Source organism: Plecotus auritus (assembly GCF_963455305.1).
Source record: "Plecotus auritus genome assembly, chromosome: 3".
Taxonomy (NCBI): Eukaryota; Metazoa; Chordata; class Mammalia; order Chiroptera; family Vespertilionidae; genus Plecotus; species Plecotus auritus.
The window spans coordinates 120,917,846-120,937,558 of record NC_137772.1 but is presented as its reverse complement, the minus strand read 5'-3'; the positions used below and the strand labels follow the sequence as shown (position 1 = coordinate 120,937,558).

The 19,713-nt window shown below is 39.9% G+C and overlaps 1 protein-coding gene across 11 annotated transcripts in view; it reads left to right on the top strand.

The window, feature by feature from the left end:
• Positions 1 to 19,713, top strand: part of FRY (FRY microtubule binding protein) — a gene marked incomplete at its 5' end in the record, with an annotated part of 677,381 nt that overhangs the window by 484,594 nt on the left and 173,074 nt on the right. For all 11 annotated transcript variants that reach the window (XR_013960263.1, XM_080662182.1, XM_080662181.1 and 8 more), the window contains 2 exons: positions 18,916 to 19,066; positions 19,576 to 19,679. Coding sequence is in view for 10 of the 11 variants with exons in the window: in XM_080662182.1 (XP_080518308.1) it covers positions 18,916 to 19,066; positions 19,576 to 19,679 (255 nt within the window). The remainder of the gene's footprint in view (positions 1 to 18,915; positions 19,067 to 19,575; positions 19,680 to 19,713) is intronic.

The following is a 19,713-nucleotide window of genomic DNA, read 5'->3' as shown; positions in this document are numbered from 1 at the left end:
GGCTTGTAGAGCTATGAACTTCCCTCTCAAGACTGCTTTCGCTGTGTCCCATAGATTTTGGATTGTAGTGTTTTCATTGTCATTTGTTGTCATGATGTTTTTTATTTCTTCCTTGATCTCTCTGGTAACCCAGTCATGGTTTAATAGCATGCTGTTTAGTCTCCATGTGTTTGATTTCTTTGGGTTGTTTTTATTGTAGTTGATTTCCAGTTTTATGCCACTGTGGTCTGAGAAGATGTTTGATATGATTTCTATCTTCTTGAATTTGAAGAGACTTTGCCTATGTCCCAACATATGGTCTATCTTTGAAAATGACCCATGTGCACTTGAGAAGAATGTATATTCTGTGGCTTTGGGGTGAAATGTTCTGAAGATGTCAATTAATTCCATCTGGTCTAGTGAGTCATTTAGGATTGATGTTTCTTTGCTGATTTTTTGTTTAGAGGATTTGTCCAATGGTGATAGTGGGGTATTAAAGTCTCCTACTATGATTGTATTGCTGTCAATCTCTCCCTTGATATCCTCCAGGAGTTTTTTTATGTATTTGGGTGCTCCTGTATTGGGTGCATATATGTTTACCAGAGTTATTTCTTCTTGTTGGATTGCTCCCTTTAGTATTATGAAGTGGTCTTCCTTATCTCTTGTTATGTCTTTCACTTTGAGATCTAATTTGTCAGATATAAGTATTGCTACCCCAGCTTTTTTTTTTCAGTTCCATTTGCCTGGAAAACCTTTTTCCATCCCTTCACCTTCAGCCTGTGTGCGTCTTTTTTGCTGAGGTGGGTTTCTTGTAGACAGCAGATATATCGGTCTTGTTTTCTTATCCAATCCATTACCCTATGTCTTTTGATTGGGGCATTTAATCCATTTACATTTAAAATTATTATTGATAGGTACTTATTTGTCGCCATTTTTATTCTTTACCCCTATGTTCCTTCTTCGCTTCCTATTTCTTTTTTTTTTTTACAGCAGACCCTTTAGCATTTCTTGCATTGCTGGTTTGGTGGTAATAAATTCCCTTAGTCCTTTTTTGTCTGTGAAGCTCCTGATTTCACCTTCAATTTTGATTGACAGCCTTGCTGGGTACAGTATTCTTGGATTCAGACCCTTCCTTTGCATGACTTTGTATATTTCATTCCATTCCCTTCTGGCCTGATGAGTTTCTGTTGAGAAATCAGTTGCTAGTCTGATGGGGGTTCCTTTGTATGTAACTTTCTGTCTCTCTCTGGCCGCTTTTAAGATTCTTACTTTGTCGTTGGTGTTTGCCAATTTAATTATAATGTGCCTTGGCGTCAGTCTTTTGGGTTCATTTTGCTTGGGACTCTGTGAGCTTCTTGGATTTGTGTGGGTTTTTTCTTCTCTATATCAGGGAAATTTTCTGTCATTATTTCTTCAAATAGGTTTTGTATTCCTTGCTCAGCTTCCTTTCCTTCTGGAACCCCTATTATGCGGATGTTGTTTTGTTTCGTGTTGACCCAAAGTTCCCTTAGGCTCTCCTCCTGCCTTTTAATTTTTTTTTCTAGAAGTTGCTCTACTTGGGTATTTTTTCCCATCTTGTCTTCTAGCTCACTGATGCGGTCCTCTGCTTCTTCTAGTCTACTCTTGATGCTTTCTATTGAGTTCTTTACAGCAGCGATGTCATTTTTCATTTCTTCTTGGTTCTTCTTCATTTCCTCTTGGTTCTTGCTCATATTGTCGAATTTGTCTTCCATTCTTTTCAGCCACCTTATGATCATTTCTCTGAATTCTTTTTCTGGAAGGTTGCTTGCTTCCATTTCGTTTACTTCCTTTTCTGGTGATGCCTGCTTTTCTTTCATATGCGGGCTGTGTCTTTGTCTCCCCATGGTCTCTCTTCTCTGGGTGTCTGGTTATGTAGTTCTCTCTCTCCTGCGTCGATTTAAAGGCACAAAATACAGCACTACCAGGTACAACACACAAGGCACTGAACAGAAATGTATTCACGATATTAATAACCTCCAATAAAGGTGACCACCAGAGAAAGGCAAATTAGGGGATAGTAGAGAAAGAAGAAGAGGAAAAAGAAAGAAAGAAGAAGAAAAAAAAAAGGGGGGGGTGTCAAAATGAAATTGGGAAAAGGGAAAAAAAGAAGAAAAAAAAAGTATGAGAGACAAGAAAGAGACTAAGAGAGAAAGGGAAACAGACTATATATATTGGGGATAAAACTCCAATAGAACAATCACTTATCCCAGCAAATGCCAGCAACAAGTACCTGGGGATTAATACAAACTACAACACCAACTAATATTGAGTGAGGCAAGGGAAAACAGAAGCACTAAACAAACAAAAAAATAAACAAAAGAAGAATAAGCAAAACAATCTCACAACAAAGCATAAAAATTCGATATAATCTACATTCAAACGAACAACAACAAAAGGACAGAGAGAAAAACAATTTTTTGGATAGTTAAGACAGCGAAGAGAGAGGTATGTATGGACTTGGAGCAGGGGATTGGAGATTAGATATATAAGTAGGGTGAAATTTTAAAAGGGGGTAAACAGAAAGAATAGGGAAAATCTAAAGCAGGAAAGGGGTAAGATAAACAGGACACTGAAAAGGGAAAAGTGAGGAAGAGAGTGATGGCATAAAGGTAGATTTGAGATAGAGTAAAATGATGCTAAAGGAAAGATAAAAATAGAATGTAGAACATTAATCCCAAAACAAAATGAAGAGAAAATAAAATGACACTTAAAAAAAAAAAAAGATAAAATAGCAGTAGTAATAATACAGATTGAAAATAAAAATGTAATAATTAAAAAGGTAAAATCAAGTGAGGAAAAAAATTAGTTTCTTGAGTAAAAGATGCAAAAAATGAAAATAAAAAAATAAAAAATAAAAATAAAATGTGGAGTAGTGAAGGTCAATCACTTCCTCTGTTGTTCTGTTTGGCACGCCTGTTTCTCAGTCCGGACAGTATTGCAGTTCCCTGCGTTCCACTGCTCTTCAGTGATGTAAGCCAGTCCTGATTTTAAGCAGGCGGTGTGTCTTAATTCGTATTCCTTTATTTTTGATTTCACAAGAGTCAATTTGTGATTCAGCCCCTGGGTGGCAGTGTTTCTGGATTGACTTCCTGGTTTATCTATGGCCTCTCTAGGGAGTGTTAGAGCCTTCTTTCCCTGTGGCACTCACTACCGGTTTGTGGGAGTGGGCTGCCTCAGAGCTGGCTCTCGGATGGTCACTCCCCGCTCTGATCCCCAGGTTCCAGAAAAACAACTTTCCCCTGCAGTCTCCCAGGGTGTCCCCAACTGGGTGAACCTATGAATTGGGCTTAGTAATCAGAAGCAAGAATTTCAAGAGGAAAAAGCCCAAGTGTGCGCACTCTGTGGCTGCGCGTAAGTCTAGCACACCCCTGAAATTCTTAGGGTGTCCCTGCACTTCAGATCAAAATGGGTTGCTTTTTAGAGAGCCCTTCTTTTAGCAGCTCTGAGGACCCCCTTCCACATTCACAGATCATGCCAGCCCCAGCAGCCACTGATTTTTCTAGGCACAGACTTCCCTGGTCCTCCAGCTCCTGCAAAACGCGCGTTCCTCTCTCGCGCTGGGACCAGAGACCTCACCTTATCCCAGGCGAAATCTGACCTTTCCGTGGTGGAGTGTAGAGCTCCTCTGAACCCGTGTGTTTGCGCCAATTGGGGAGCGTTGTTCTGGGGCTCGCAGCTGTTCCGTGGGTGCCGCAGTTGTGGATTCTCAGGCTTCCGATAAGCTCCACTTTCCGGTTCCAGATGGCGGCGACTCCACGTCCAAGCCCGCAGCTCCGGGAGGGGACCCAGCCGCAGTGGGAGCTGCCAGGTCAGGGGAACCCCGTCTAGCAGTCTCCCACCTTCTTCTGGAGTTCAGCTGTCCCCCAACTTGCCAACAAACACTCCTAGTGCGACCCTCAGCTGTTCTTTCTTTCTGCTCCGGGACAAGGCTCGGAACACGTCTGTCTATTCCGCCGCCATTTTTTCTGTACCCTAAATCTCTCTTTTCTGGTGGTTGCTTTTGTTGGTGCTGTAGGTCCTTGTGTAAGTTTTTGTCTTGTTCCTTTTGTTCTGTGTTTTGTTGTGATGTATTTTGCTATGTTCTGTCAGCACATTCACAACAGCTCGCATTACGTGGTTAGGTGAGAGCCACATAGTCAACCAGCCTGAGAGAAGATTCCATCCACAAATGGGACAACATTCAAGAGTGAATTAAATCAGGAGAACCCAAATAACTCAAACAAGGGGCTTTCCTAGAGCACCCAGCCCAGAAGATCTAAGAGACTACACTACTGGGTCTCACAAAATACCTACTACATAAGACCACCCCACAAAGTCTGGGAGGCATAGCAGTTTGATCTAATACATAGAAACAAATACAAAAGGACAGAAAATGGAGAGACAAAAAACCTCAAAATGAAAGAAGAAGGGGAATCACCAGGAAAAGAACGATATAAAATGGATGTAAGCTGTCAGATAAAGAATTCAAAGTAATGGTAATAAGGGTGTTCAAACAACTCAGTGAGAACTACAAGCAACTTAATGAGAATTATAAGGGACTTAATGAGCGCTGCACTAACATGAACAGATAGGTTAAAACAATAAATAAGGATTAATCAGAAATGAAGAATGACATAGCTGAAATAAAAAAGCACCCTGAAAGGACACAAACAGTAACAGGCATAAACAGTAGACTAGAAGAACCTCAGGACCGAATCAGTGAATTATAAGACAAGTTAAAAAAAAAAAAAAAAAAACACATTCAGTGCAGCAAATTGAAAAAAATAATTTAATGCAGGAGGAGAGTCTAAGGCAGTGGTCGGCAAACTGCAGCTCGCGAGCCACATGCAGGCTCTTTGGCCCCTTGAGTGTGGCTCTTCCACAAAATACCACTTGCGGGCACGCACGTATAGTGCGATTGAAACTTGGTGGCCCATGCGCAGAAGTCGGTTTTCGGCTCTCAAAAGAAATTTCAATCGTTGTACTGTTGATATTTGCCTCTGTTGACTAATGAGTTTGCCGACCACTCATCTGAGGGAACTTTGGGTCAAATGAAACATAACATTCACATCATAAGGGACACAGAAGGAGAAGAATCTGAGAAAGGAATCTGAAAAGGAACCTGTTTGAAAAAATAATGGCAGAAAATTTTCCTAACCTGGAGAAGGAAAAAGTCACTCAAGTTCAGGAAACACAGAGAGTCCCAATCAAGAAGAACCCCAAAAGATTCACACATAAGCACATCATGGTAAGAATAGCAAACATTAAAAACAAAGAAAGAATCTTAAAGGCTAGAAGAGAGAGACAGAAAGTTAGAAAGTTAGCTGCATTAGACTATCAGCTGATTTCTCAATAGAAACACTTCAGGTCAGAAGGGACTGGCATGAAGTATACAAAGTAATTAAAACCAAGAGACTGAATCCAAGACTACTCTATCTAGTAAGGCTATCATTCAAAATAGATGGTGAAATAAAGAGCTTCAAAGAAAAAAAAAAAAGGCTAAAAGAGTTTAATACCACCATACCAGCACTGCAAGAAAAAAGAGACTATTGTAAAAAGAAGACAGAGAGAGAAAGAGAAGAACACAGGCATAAAGAATAGGAATGGCAACAAATAACTACCTATCAATAATAACCTTAATTGTAAGTGGCTTAAATGCTCCAATCAAAAGATATAGGGTAGCTGAATGGATAAGAAAACATAACCCATATATATGCCATCTACAAGAGACCCACTTCAGAACAAAGAACTCATACAGACTAAAGGAGAAGGGATGGAAATTTTTTTTCCAGGCAAATTGAAATGAAAAAAAGCTGGTGTAGCAATACTCATATCTGACAAAATAGACTTCAAAGTGAAGGAGATAAGAAGAGACAATGAAGGCCACTTCATAATACTAAAGGGATCAATTCAACAAGAGGATATAACTCTGGTAAACATATACACCCAATACACTCTCCAAAAATTTATAGGGAATCAAAAAGGACCCTGAATAGCTGCAGCAATCTTGGGAAAAAACAAAGTTGGAGGAATCACAATACCAGATATCAAGTTATACTACAAAGCCACTGTACTCAAAACAGCCTGGTGCTGGCACAAGAACAAGCATATATGAGAGACTTTGACTGTGTTGTGAAAAGCCAATCTATTAAAGCAATGACAGCATGCACCTTTATTGAAAAAGCAAAGCAAGCAAACCTATACATCTGGTTCATGAAGCATAGACGGGCTCTCAGCTAATCTGAAGATCAAGTTGTGTGGGGTTCTGAGGTGTTATATACTCTCCTGTCTATAGGTCATAAAATTCCTCTGCTGACTATTTTGGTACAGATTAATTCTCAAGGTCCCATTTTTGTTTTGTTCTGTTTTTTTGTTTTGTTTTGTTTTTTGTTTTACTTTGTTGTGGCCTTCCCAGAAATCCTGAGAAGCACCTGGCAACTTTATTTTGCCACGCCTTGAGACTGCTGGCTTCTCTGCTTAGGGAGTAAAACTGCCCTTTTTTCCTTTCCCCTCTCCCCCTCCCTTTCTGCATTCTCTCATTAGGGAGGTTTTTCAATCATTTTCTCTCCTATACTTAGCTGGAGGAGATAATGGTTTGTTAGTTACAAGCTGGTTGCAAATTGCCCTCACTGTTTGGCCTTTTTTTTAACTTTTCTGTCTCAGTTTCCCTGTCCCTCATGCCCTGGGATCCTGTAACAGAGGTACCTGGAGAGTATTATTCTAAGCAAAACAAGCCATTCAGAGAAACGCAAGTATCAAATGATCTCTCTCATATGTGGAATCTGATGAACAAGATAAACTGATGAACAAAATGGATCTAGAGACATAGAGCCATGGAACAGATTGAGGAATCTCAGAGGGAAGGTCGGGGGGAAGGATGGGTGGGGAGAGATTTACCCCAGGGAACTGATATGCATATATGCATAACCCATGGACACTGACAATAGTGTAGTGAAGGCCTGGGAGGGGCAGGTGCAGGGTGGAGGGAATCAATGGGGATGAAAAAGGGGGACATCTGTAATACTTTCAACAATAAAGATAAATATTTTTATATGTTACATATATTGTATGCTGTATTCTTTTTTTAATCTTTATTATTGAAAGTATTACATATGTCTCCTTTTCCCCCCATTGTCCTCCCCTAGCCCACCCTGTCCCCCCACCCCAGGCCCCCACCGTCAGTGACGATGGGTCATGCACACATGCGTACAAGTTCTTTGATTGATCTCTTCCCACCCACCCTCCCCTGCCTTCCCTCTGAGGTTAAATAGTCTGTTCTATGCTTCCATGATCCCTGGATCTATTTTGTTTATCAGTTTATTTTATTCATTAGACTAGAGGCCCGGTGCACAAAATTCATGCACAGAGTGGGGGGTCCCTCAGCCCAACCTGCACCCTCTCTAATCCAGGAGCCCTCAGGGGATGTCCTACTAATGGCTTAGGCCTGCTCCCCATGGTTCTCTGCTCTCTGCGGGGCCTGCCTGCTCCAAACCATGGCGATGGGCAAGCAGGCCCTGCTGGGAGCTGCATGTGGGCCCGCTTGCCTGCTCACAGGTCACCACGGCTACGGCCAAACAGGCCCCGCTGTCTGCTGTCAAGCTGCGTGGCCGGACCCACCTGGGGGCCGGCCATCCTGGAGTCACCAGTCTGGCCCTGCCTGGCTACCTGGGCCCCACAGCAGCCAGGGCTGCTGTGGGTCCAGCCCTGCCTCCCTCTCCAGCCCTTGAAGCAGCCTCGGCGGCTACTGACCAGGCCCTCCCCCAGTGCAGGCACATGGAGGCCCCTGCCGCCTCGCCCCCGGGACTGCGTGCGCAACCTTCTCCTGTCCAGTTGACCCATTACAGCTCCCAGTTAATTAGCATATTTCTCTATAATATATATAGACTAGAGGCCCGGTGCACGAAATTTGTGCATGGGGGGGTGGGTTCCTCAGCCCAGCCTGCACCTTCTCCAATCTGGGACCCCTAGAGGCATGTGCAACTGCCCGTTTAGGACCGATCCCACTGGGGGGATCCACTGGGGGGATCGGACCTAAACTGGCAGTCGGATATTCCTCTCACAATCCAGGACTGCTGACTCCCAACTGCTCGCCTGCCTGCCTTCCTAATTGCCCCTAACCACTTCTGCCTGCCAGCCTGATCTGTACCCAAGTGCTCCCCTGCCAGCCTGATTGCCCCTAACTGTCCTCCCCTGCAGGCCTGTTGCCCCCAAATACCCTCCCCAGCTGGCCCGGTCACCCCTAACTGCCCTCCCTTCCAGCCTGGTCACCCCTAACTACCCTCCCCTGCAGGCCTGGGTCCCCCCAACTGCCCTCCCCTGCAGGCCTGAGTCCCCCCCAACTGTCCTCCCCTGCAGGCCTGGTTCCTCCCAACTGCCCTCCCCTGCTGGCCTGATCACCCACAACTGCCCTCCCCTGCCAGCCATCTTGTGGTGGCCATCTTGTGTCCACATGGGGGTGGCCATCTTTGACCACATGGGGGCGGCCATCTTGTGTGTTGGAATGATGGTCAATTTGCATATAACCTCTTTATTATATAGGATTCCACATATGAGTGAGATCATGCAATACTTATATTTCCCTGACTAACTTTTTTCACTTAGCATAATACTCCCAGGTCCATCCATGCTGTTGCAAATGGTAAGAGTTCTTTCTTTTTTATAGCTGTGTAGTACACCATTGTGTAAATGTACCACAGCTTTTTTATTCACTCAACTACTGATGGGCACTTGGGCTGTTTTCAAATCTTAGCTACTGTAAATTGCACTGCTACGAACATAGGGGTGGATATATTCTTTCTGATTGGTATTTCTGATTTCTTAGGATATATTCCTAGAAGTGGGGTCACTAGGTCAAATGGGAGTTCCATTTTTAATTTTTTGAGGAAACTCCATACTGTTTTCTACAGTGGCTGCACCAATCTGCATTCCCACCAGCAGTGATGAAGATTCCTTTTTCTCCACACCTCACTAGCACTTGTCATTTGTTGATTTGTCAATGATAGCCATTCTGACAGGTGTGAGGTGATACCTCATTGTCATTTTGATTTGCATGCCTGGGATGATTAGTGACTTTGAGCATTTTTTTCATATGTCTCTTGGCCTTCTGTTCATATACTTTGGGCAAGTATCTATTTAGATCCTTTGCCCATTTCATAATTTGATTGTTTGTCTTCCTTTTGTTAAGTTGTATGAGTTTCCTGTATATTTTGGAAATTAACCCCTTACCAAGGTATCATTGGCAATATGTTCTCCCAGAGAGTGGGCTCTCTTGTCATTTTATCGATGGCTTCTTTTATTGTGCAGAAGCTTTTTATTTTGATGTAGTCCCATGTTATTTTCTCCTTAGTTTGCTTTGCCCTCAGACTTGTATCAGTAAACATATTATTAAGAGAGATGTCTGAGATTTTGCTACCTATGGTTTCTTCAAAGATTTTTATGGTTTCCCATCTTTCATTTAAGTCTTTTATCCATTTTGAGTTTATTTTTGTGTATGATGTAAATTGTTGGTCTAGTTTCATTTTTTTGCATGTACCTGTCCAATTTTCTCAATACCACTTATTGAAGAAACTATCCTTACTCCATTGTAAGTTCTTGCCTCCTTTGTCAAATATTAATTGAGCATAATGACTTGGGTCAATTTCTGGGTTCTCTGTTCTGCTCCATTGATCTATATGCCTGTTCATGTGGAGAAAGTAAGAAAAAAATCTTAGATTCCTGCCTGGCCAGTGTGTCTCAGTGGTTGAGCATTGACCTATGAACCAAGAGGTCCTGGTTCAATTCTAGGTCAGGGCACAAACCTTGGCTCCATCCCCAGTAGGGAGTGTGCAGGAGGCAGTTGATCAATGATTCTCTCTCATCATTGATGTGTCTACCTCTTCTCTCTCTCCTTTCCTTTCTGAAATCAATAAAAATATATTTTAAAGAATTTTAGCCTTGTCCTCTGGCTTAAAATATATTTTAATGTCCTCTGGCTTCTCACTTGCTATGAACCACCCTTCCTGTCCAAGAACGCACAATTACAGTGTAGCCAGACCATGCATACTAATGTTTACAAGATTGAAAAAATCTTCATCAAGAATTACTATTACCCTGGCTGGTTTGCTCAGTGGTGCAGCCATGGGCAAACTACAGCCCGCGGGCTGGATCTGGCCCGTTCAGCTGTTCTATCCGGCCCGCGGAGCCGAAAGAGCGGAGGGTTCTCTTGCTCTCCCCTCCGCTCCTTTACTTTGAATTTATATTAGTTCACACAAACACTCCATCCATGCTTTTGTTCCGGCCCTCCGGTCCAGTTTAAGAACCCATTGTGGCCCTCGAGTCAAAAAGTTTGCCCACCCCTGGGTTAGAGTGTTGGCCCGAGGTTGTAAGTTTGATTCCCTGTTAAGAGCACATACCTCAGTGAACATTCAATCCCAGTCCTAGGTCAGAGCATGTATGTGGGAGGTAACCAATCGATGTGTCTCTCTCATGTTCAGTGTTTCTCTCTGTCTCTTTCTCTGTCTTTCTTTTACCCTCCTTTTCCCTCCCTTTCACTCTGTCTAAAAATCAATTTTAAAAAACCTCAGAGGATTAAAAAAAAAAAAAAAGAATCATTGTAAAGAATACTCAGACAATGAAAGTCAATAAATGTGCTTTCCAGAAAGCTGTACCCTTTAGGGTTTGCTTGAATATCAGTCATTTCTGTTGAACATGCTGTCATAATGAAGAGATTTTCAAGATATTTTTCTGATTAGAACTGATAGCCAATATATTATATTAAGTATTTATATAATAGATATATGAAAAGAACTGGAATCAGTTTCAGAATCATGAAAACAGCATTTTTACAATTAAAAGCTATATTAAACAGGGTTTAAAAGAAATTAAAACAGAACTGTAAGAAGTATAATTTTTTATAGTATAGTATCAAATTTATATATAGATTTTATATTTCAGTGGGGAAAAGAACTGATTTCAATGACATTCATTTTGCTTTCATCTGTGATGGTAATGGATGCTTTTTATTTCAACATGGGGTGCAAAAATTGAGGTGGACAAAAATGATTCTTTGAATGTAGTTTTAATTGCTTTTTACAATTTTTAAAATTTGTCTTGTGGGCATAGAATTATAATTTTTAATTGCCTTCCAAAAAGAAAAATGTTAAATAATATCTGCTCTCACTGAACAATTAGAATATCAGTTGTTCTTGAGTCAGTTGGCTTATAGACTTTCATACACACACAAATTTATTATATTTTCAACTTATTAACTTAATTCAACTGATTATGCTTAATACCCAACATTCATAGTACTGTTCTACAGATTTTCCCCCCAGCAATAAATCTTCTGATTTTTTTGTTTATGATTCCACTTAGAGAAAGGCCTGCAGAGATGATTCATTATTTGGATATTTGAAGATGATACATTTAATGTTTTTTTTTTTTTTTAAACTGTTTCACTCCATACTCAGATGTGCTTCATTGTTAAGTCATATTTAGATTAGGTTCTTGAATTGAAATGATCTACTGCCTTTTTAAAATAAAATGATCTACTGCCTTTTTAAAATAATCAAATTTGACTGAAAATTTTAAAAAGTGAATAAATTAAAGGATTGCTTTGGTCAATTATAACAAAATTAAGTAAAATAAAATAAAAGATAAAATGGCTCTGGCTGCTCTGTGGAACATAAGACTATAAAAAGGGAAAGGGTGTAGTTTGGAGACAGGAAGGAGGCTATTGCACTAGCCCATGTGAGAGAAGGTGCTGGCTTAGACTAGGGAGTTAGTGATACAGATGGTGGAAAATGATATTATTGTGGATACCTTTTGAAGGTAGAGCACATTGAATATGTAGAGGGTGGCAAGTCACTTAACCTCAGTTTCCCCTCTATAAAATAGGGATGATAGGTACCTATTATTGGGCTACTAATATGGAAAGTGTGTAGACCAGTGCCTGGCATAAAGTAAGTACTCCCTGTGTTAATTTTAATGTCACTATTTATATCATCATCATCATCGTAATTGAGTTGGATACAAGCTATGAGAGAGAAATCGGGAATGATCTAAGGCTCCTGTCCTGAGAAAACTGGAAATATGGGACTGCATTTTATTGAGATGGGCGAGATTAGAGAAAGAGCAAGTTTCACAGTGGTGGGAATTCATATGATTTAATGGGTTTTTTTAGTGTGTGTATCTATATTTTCTATGGCTCTATAAATTCAGCATCCAAAAATAAAGTGATGGGTGAGTGTGAGTGTGCCCAGCAGTGAAAAGGTGTCCTGTCCAGCATGAGTTCCCACCTTGCAGACTGAGTTGCCAGGACAAGGCTACAGCTGCCCAAGACCCTGAACTGGAATAAGCAGAAGGATTAAAAATGGCAGCAGAGTAAGTGGATGCTGCATGGACATGCTCCCAGGAACAAACTGGAATTACAACTAAAATGCAGAAAAACTTCCTAAATGATCACCAGAAAACTCACAGGAGAGCACCCTGATACCCGAGGACCAAAAGTGGAGACTGCATAAAGACTGGTAGGAGGGGCAGAGGCGCAAAAGGGCTGACCAAGTGCCCACAGACAGCAACTGAAGTCCCGGAGAGATACCTCAGCTATTGGGGGGTTGCCACTGAGAACTCTGGGATCTAATCCCAAAACTGGGCCCCACAGCAGAGAGCACCAAAACTGAGAAGGTACCCACATAACATCTGTCTGCCAGGGAGTGACAGCTGAAAATTTAAGGTCCTCCATCTTAAAAGGCCAACAAACAAAATTCCCTATGTAGCCACCACCTTGTGCTCTGGCAGAGGGAGGGTGAAGTGGACTGGAACTGTGAGAGCAGAAGCCAAGACTGGGGACTCGGGGATAGAGCTCAGAAGACAGACACCGCAAGTTTCCTGGGCTAAGTCATTCCCTCATGCAACAGAAGACATCTTTCCCACATAGACATCTGCCTTGCCTAGGGAGAAGAAGACAGTTTACACACACTATTGGAAAACACTTTGCCCTGAAGCCACTTAAGAACTTAAAAATAACAATTAGCCTCCAGGTAGAAGCAACTACCCGACCCTGTTGAAAAAAACTCTCACCACACCTGAGGATGATTGCCTGCGGGCAAATTCAAGTTGGAATCCTATCAGTCTGTAGGCAGAGGCAGTCTCTGGAGGCTTTGAGTCTTTGCCTGAACTAATTAGTCAGAAACAGCCTTTAGATACTGTCCTGCACTGGAGATTGAGAGGTGTAGCAGATCTACCTAATGCATAGTCACAAACCCGAACAGGCAGCCAAAATGAGGAGACAAAGAAACAACCCCACAAATGAAGGAACTAGAGAATTCTCCAGAAGAAGAGATAAATGGAGTAGAGATAAAAAATTTATCTGAAACAGAGTTTAGAGTAATGATGGTAAAGATGCTCAACAGCATGAAAAAAGATACAGTAACTATAAAAAAAAGAATAGTCTGAGATAAAGGATGACATAACACAAATAAAAAGCACATTGGAAAGAATACACAGCAGATTAGGGGAAGCTGAGGATTGAATTAGTGAATTAGAAGACAGAGTTGAAAATATCACGCAATCAGAGAACCAAAAAGAAAAAACAATTATAAAACAGGAGGACAGCTTATGGGAGCTGTGGGACAATGTGAAACATAACAATATTAGAATAGCAGGTCTGCCAGAAGAGGCAGAAAAGGAGAAGGGAATAGAGAATGTGTTTGAAGAAATAATAGCAGAAAACTACCCTAACATGGTAAAGGAAAACGTCACACACAAGTTCAGGAGTCACAGAGAACCCCAAAGCAAGAAGAACCCAAACAGGCCCATGCCCAGACACAGCATAATTAAAATGCCAAAAATTAAAGACAAAGAGAGAATCTTAAAGGCAGCAAGAGAAAACTGTTACCTACAAAGGAGTTCCCATAAGGATGATACCTGTTTTCTCATCAGAAACTCTATAGGCCAGAAGAGAATGGCATGAAGGACTCAAGAAAACAAGGATCTGATACTAATATTATTATATTCAGCAAGGCTATCATTCAAAATAGGCAGTAAGAAAAAGAGCTTCCCACACAAAAAAAGACTAAAGGAGTGCATCACCACCAAGCCAGCATTACAAGAAATGCTAAAGGGACTGCTGTAATGAAAAGAAGAAACAGAGAGAGAAACCTAGCCATACAGAATTAAAATGGCAATAAATAAGTACCTATCAATAATAACCCTAAATGTAAATGGATTAAATGCTCCAATCAAAAGGTGTGGGATAGCTGAATGGATACAAAAACATGTATATGCTGTCTATAAGAGACCCACCTCAAAACAAAAGACACACAGAGGATGAGAGTGAAGGGATGGAAAAAAATTTTCCATGCTAATGGAAAAGAAAAAAGCTGGAGTAACAATACTCATATCCAACAAAATGCACTTTAAAATGAAGGCTATCACAAGAGACAAAAAAGGTCACTACATAATACTAAAGGGGTCAGTCCAACAAGAGGATATAACCCTGGGAAACATATATGCACCCAAAATAGGAGCACTTAAATATGTAAAAAAAACTTCTAGAGGACATTAAAGGAGAGATTGACAATAATACAGTCATAATAGAGGACTTTAACACTCTTCTGACTTCACTGGATAGATCTTGCAGACAAAAACTTAAGGAAATGGTGACTCTAAAGGACACAGTGGATCAGATGGATTTAATTGGCATTTATAGAACATATCACCCCAATGCAGCAGAATGCATTCTTCTCAAGTGCACATGGATCATTCACAAAGATAGACAACATATTAGGACACAAAACAAGTCTCTACAAGTTCAAGAAGATTGAAATCATATCTAGCATCTTCTCAGATCACAGTGGAATGAAATTAGAAATCAAGCTACAGTAAAAACACCCAAAAACATTCAAAGACATGGAGGCTAAATAGCATGTTATTAAACAATGAACGGGTTACCAATGAGATCAAGAAAGAAACCAAAAACTTCCTGAAAACAAATGAAAATGAACACACAACAACCCAAAATCTCTGGGACATAGCAAAAGCAGTCCTGAGAGGGAAAATCATAGCACTACAGGCATACCACCAAAAAAAAAAAAAAAACAAAAAAACAAAAATAAACTATTTAACCTACAACTTAAAGGACTAGAAAAAGAACAACAAGAAAAGACCAGAATAAGTAGAAGGAAGGAAATAATAAAGATTAGAGCAGAGCCAAAACCGGTTTGGCTCAGTGGATAGAGCGTCAGCCTGCGGACTGAAAGGTCCCGGGTTCGATTCCGGTCAAGGGCATGTAACTTGGTTGCGGGCACATCCCCCAGTAGGAGGTGTGCAAGAGGCAACTGATCGATGTTTCTCTCTCATCGATGTTTCTGACTATCTATCCCTCTTCCTTCCTCTCTGTAAAAAATTAATAAAATATATTTAAAAAAAAAAGATTAGAGCAGAAATAAAGAACATAGAGACTAAAAAACAATACAAAAAATCAGTGAAACCAAGAGCTGGTTCTTTAAAAGAATAAACAAAATTGATAAACCATTAGCCAAAATTATCAAGGAACAAAGAGAGAGGACCCAAATAAGTAAAATCATAAACAAAAGTGGAGAAGTAACCACTGATACCACAGAAATACAAAGGATTGTAAGAACATACCATGAACAACTATATGCTGGACAATGTGGATGAAATGGATAATATCCTAGAAAAATATAATCTCCCAAAACTGAAACAGGAGGAATCAGAAAACCTGAATAGGCCAATAACAATTGATGAAATAGAAGCAGTAATTAAAAATAAATAATAAAACCTCCCACCAAACAAAAGCTCAGGTCTGGATGGCTTCACAGGCAAGTTTTGCCAAACATTCAAAGAACACCTATACTGCTGAAACTATTTCAGAAAAACCAAGAGGAAGGAACACTTCCAAACTCTTTTTATAAGCCCAGCATTATCCTAATTCCAAAACCAGATTAAGACACTAAAAAGAAAGAGAATTATAGGTCAATATCTTTGATGAACATAGATGCTAAAATCCTCAATAAAATATTAGCAAGTCACATCCAGCAATATATTAAAAAGATCATATACCATGATCAAGTGGGATTTATTCCAGGGATGCAAGGCTGGTACAATATTTGCAAACCAATACATGTGATAAATCACATAAACAAATTGAAAGACGAAAATCACATGATCATATCAATAGACTCAGAGAAAGCATTCGACAAAATCCTACACCCTTTTTTAATAAAAACTCTCAGCAAAGTGGGAATAGACGGAGCATATCTTAACATGATAAAGACCATATATGACAAACCTATAGCCAACATCATACTCAATGGGCAAAAACTAAAACCATTTCCCCTAAGAACAGGAATAAGACAGAGATGCCCACTTTCACCACTCCTATTCAACATAGTACTGGAAGTGCTAACCACAGCAATCAGACAAGAAGAAGAAACAAAAGGTATCCAAATCGGAAAAGAAGACGTAAAACTGTCATTATTCGCAGATGACATGATATTGTACATAGAAAACCCTAAAGGTGCCATCAATAAACTACTAGACTTAACCAAAGTATTCGGCAACGTAGCAGGATACAAAATTAACACCCAGAAATCTATGGCATTTTTATACACCAATAATGAACTCACAGAAAGAGAAACTAAAAAAAAAAAAAAAAAATCCCATTTACCATTGCACCAAAAAAATTAAGATACCTAGGAATAAACTTAACTAAGGTAGTAAAAGACCTGAACTTGGAAAACTACAGGACGTTGAAAAAAGAGATAGGGGAAGATATAAACAAATGGAAGAATATACTGTGTTCATGGATTGGTAGAATCAACATCATTAAAATGTCCATACTACCCAAAGCAATCTATAGATTCAATGCAATCCCAATTAAGACACCAACAGCATATTTCACAGACCTAGAACAAACTCTCCAAAAAAATGTATATGGAAATAAAAAAGACCCCGAATAGCCACAGCAATCCTGAGAAAGAAGAACAAAGTTGGAGGGATCACAATACCAGATATCAAGCTATGTTACAAAGCCACTGTTCTAATCATGGCCTGGTACTGGCACAAGAACAGACATATAGACCAATGGAACAGAACAAAGAACCCAGAAATCAACCCAAGCCATTATGCTCAATTAATATTTGACAAAGGAGGCAAGAGCATACAATGGAATCAAGACAGTCTCTTTAATAAGTGGTGTTGGGGAAATTGGACAGATACATGCAAAAAAAAAATGAAACTAGACCACAAACTTACACCATATACAAAAATAAACTCAAAATGGATAAAGGACTTAAACATAAGATGAGAAACCATAAAAATCTTAGAAGCACCCATAGGCAGCAAAATAGCAGACATATGTAATAGCAGTATCTTTACCAATACAGCTCCTAGGGCAATGGTAACTAAAGAGAAAATAAATAAATGTGACTACATCAAAATAAAAAACTTCTGCACAGCAAAAGAAACCATCAACAAAACAATAAGAAAGCCCACTGCATGGGAGAATATATTCGCCAATGTTATTTCCGATAAGGGTTTAATCTCCAAAATTTACAGGGAACCTATATAACTTAACAAAAGGAAGATAAACAATCCAATCAAAAAATGGGCAAAGAACCAAATAGACACTTTTCGAAAGTGGACATACAGAAGGCCAAGAGACATATGAAAAAATGCTCTAAGTCACTAATCTTCCAAGAGATGCAAATCAAAATGACAGTGAGGTACCATCTCACACCTGTCAAGATGGCTATCATCAACAAATCAACAAACAACAAGTGCTGGCGAGGATGCGGAGAAAAAGGAACCCTCATGCACTGCTTGTGGGAATGCAGACTGTTGCAGCCACTCTGGAGAACAGTATGGAGTTTCCTCAAAAAAATTAAAAATGGAACTCCCATTTGACCAAGTAATCCCAATTCTTTGAATATGTACCCAGGAATCAGAAACACCAATCAGAAAAGATATATGACCCCTATGTTCATAGCAGCACCATTTACAATAACTAAGATTTGGAAACAGCCTAAGTGTCCATCAGCAGATGAGTGGATTAAAAACTGTGGTACATCTACACAATGGATGGGCCTGGAGAGCATTATGGGCCTGGAGAGCATTATGCTAAGTGAAATAAGCCAGTCGGAGAAAGATAAATACCACATGATCTCACTCATTTGTGGAATATAAAGAACAACATAAACTGATGAACAAAAATAGAGCCAGAGAAAAAAAATATTCTAGAATATAATAGAAGTAATTCTGTTACTTTTGTGATATTGTACTATGTTAGTACCATTTGGGTAATGTTATATTTAAAATCTTTTTTTTTTCTTGAAATATTAAAAAAATCAATTAAAAATCTTTTAAAAAAGAAAAAGAACAAGGAAGTCAGTATAGAGCCCAGAGTTGGCATGGTGTCCAGATACTGGCTTACTGGGCATGCTGCTTTTCTGATCAAGCGATGCATTTACAGGGACATGAAAGTTATCTAAGTTTTGGTTTGCTGTCATGGCACCCTGGGCAGGAACTGTTCCATCTTGGGCCTAGAAGTTTATTTCAACACCATTAAATGAAAGACCAGCAGATCAAAACCAGCAAAGCTGGCCCCACACAACCCACTCTCACCATGAAGTCAAATAGCCTTACGAAGATGCATTGAAAAGAATAAACATTCAATGTAAAACTATTCTGGAAACTGTACTCAGGATAAATGTGACATCATATTTAATAATAATAATAATAATAATAATAATGTGATGAAAGAAACCTATTCAGGTAATTCTAACTTATTTGATTGTATAATTCACACTCACCTAATTGAATGCTTAGAAAGTTATTTTCACAAGCATGAATTTGCAATATTCTTTCTAGAAACACTAAGTAGAGAAAACAAAATTATCTTCCTAGATAAAGCACTTTGTCTCTCTCACCCTACAGATGACCCGATATCTCCCTACCTGGGGTGGCTGTTGACTATCACAGAGACCAAACAGCCGCAGCCCTTACCAATGCCTTCTACTGGGGGATGCTGGGCCCCCCTGGTTGACTACCTCCCAGAAACCATCACCCCTCGGGGGCCACTCCACAGGTGAGCAGCATGTACAGGAGAGAGAAATGACCACTTAGTTTTGACTGGACTTTTCTCCCTAGAAGAAGAGGGAAACCTGTTTCAGGTCCTATCAAATGAAATAAACTTTAAAATCAGAGGGACCCTGCATGATTGAATTGCAGCTCTCAGCACATTGGTAGAGTTTGGTCAAATGTTAACCAATGTGTAAAGCTGCCTTGTCATACTTACTTGATATAGGCCTTCATTTTTTTATGCATTTTAGATTGTAAGCAAGTTGAAGAGAGGACTCTTGTCTTCTCTTTCTCATCATGACTCAGCTCTTATTACCTAGTAACAAGTATGTTATGTGATTAGCTCAACTGATGTTTATTCTTATGGAGCTCTGTGCATTTTCAGAAGTTAAACTCCACTTCCATGGAAGAAGGTTCTTACATAGTTCTTCAGCAAAGCTTATGTGTTGCATTTGTGACTTAATGTATTTCGATTCTCTGTAGAAGTTGCATTAACTTTGTCATTTCATTGATTAGGTGCAATATTGCTGTGATTTTTATGACTGAGATGGTGGTAGATCACAGTGTAAGAGAAGACTGGGCTCTTCACCTGCCATTATTACTTCACGCTGTCTTCTTAGGTAAGACTGGATCCAAGAGGAATTCTAGCCAATA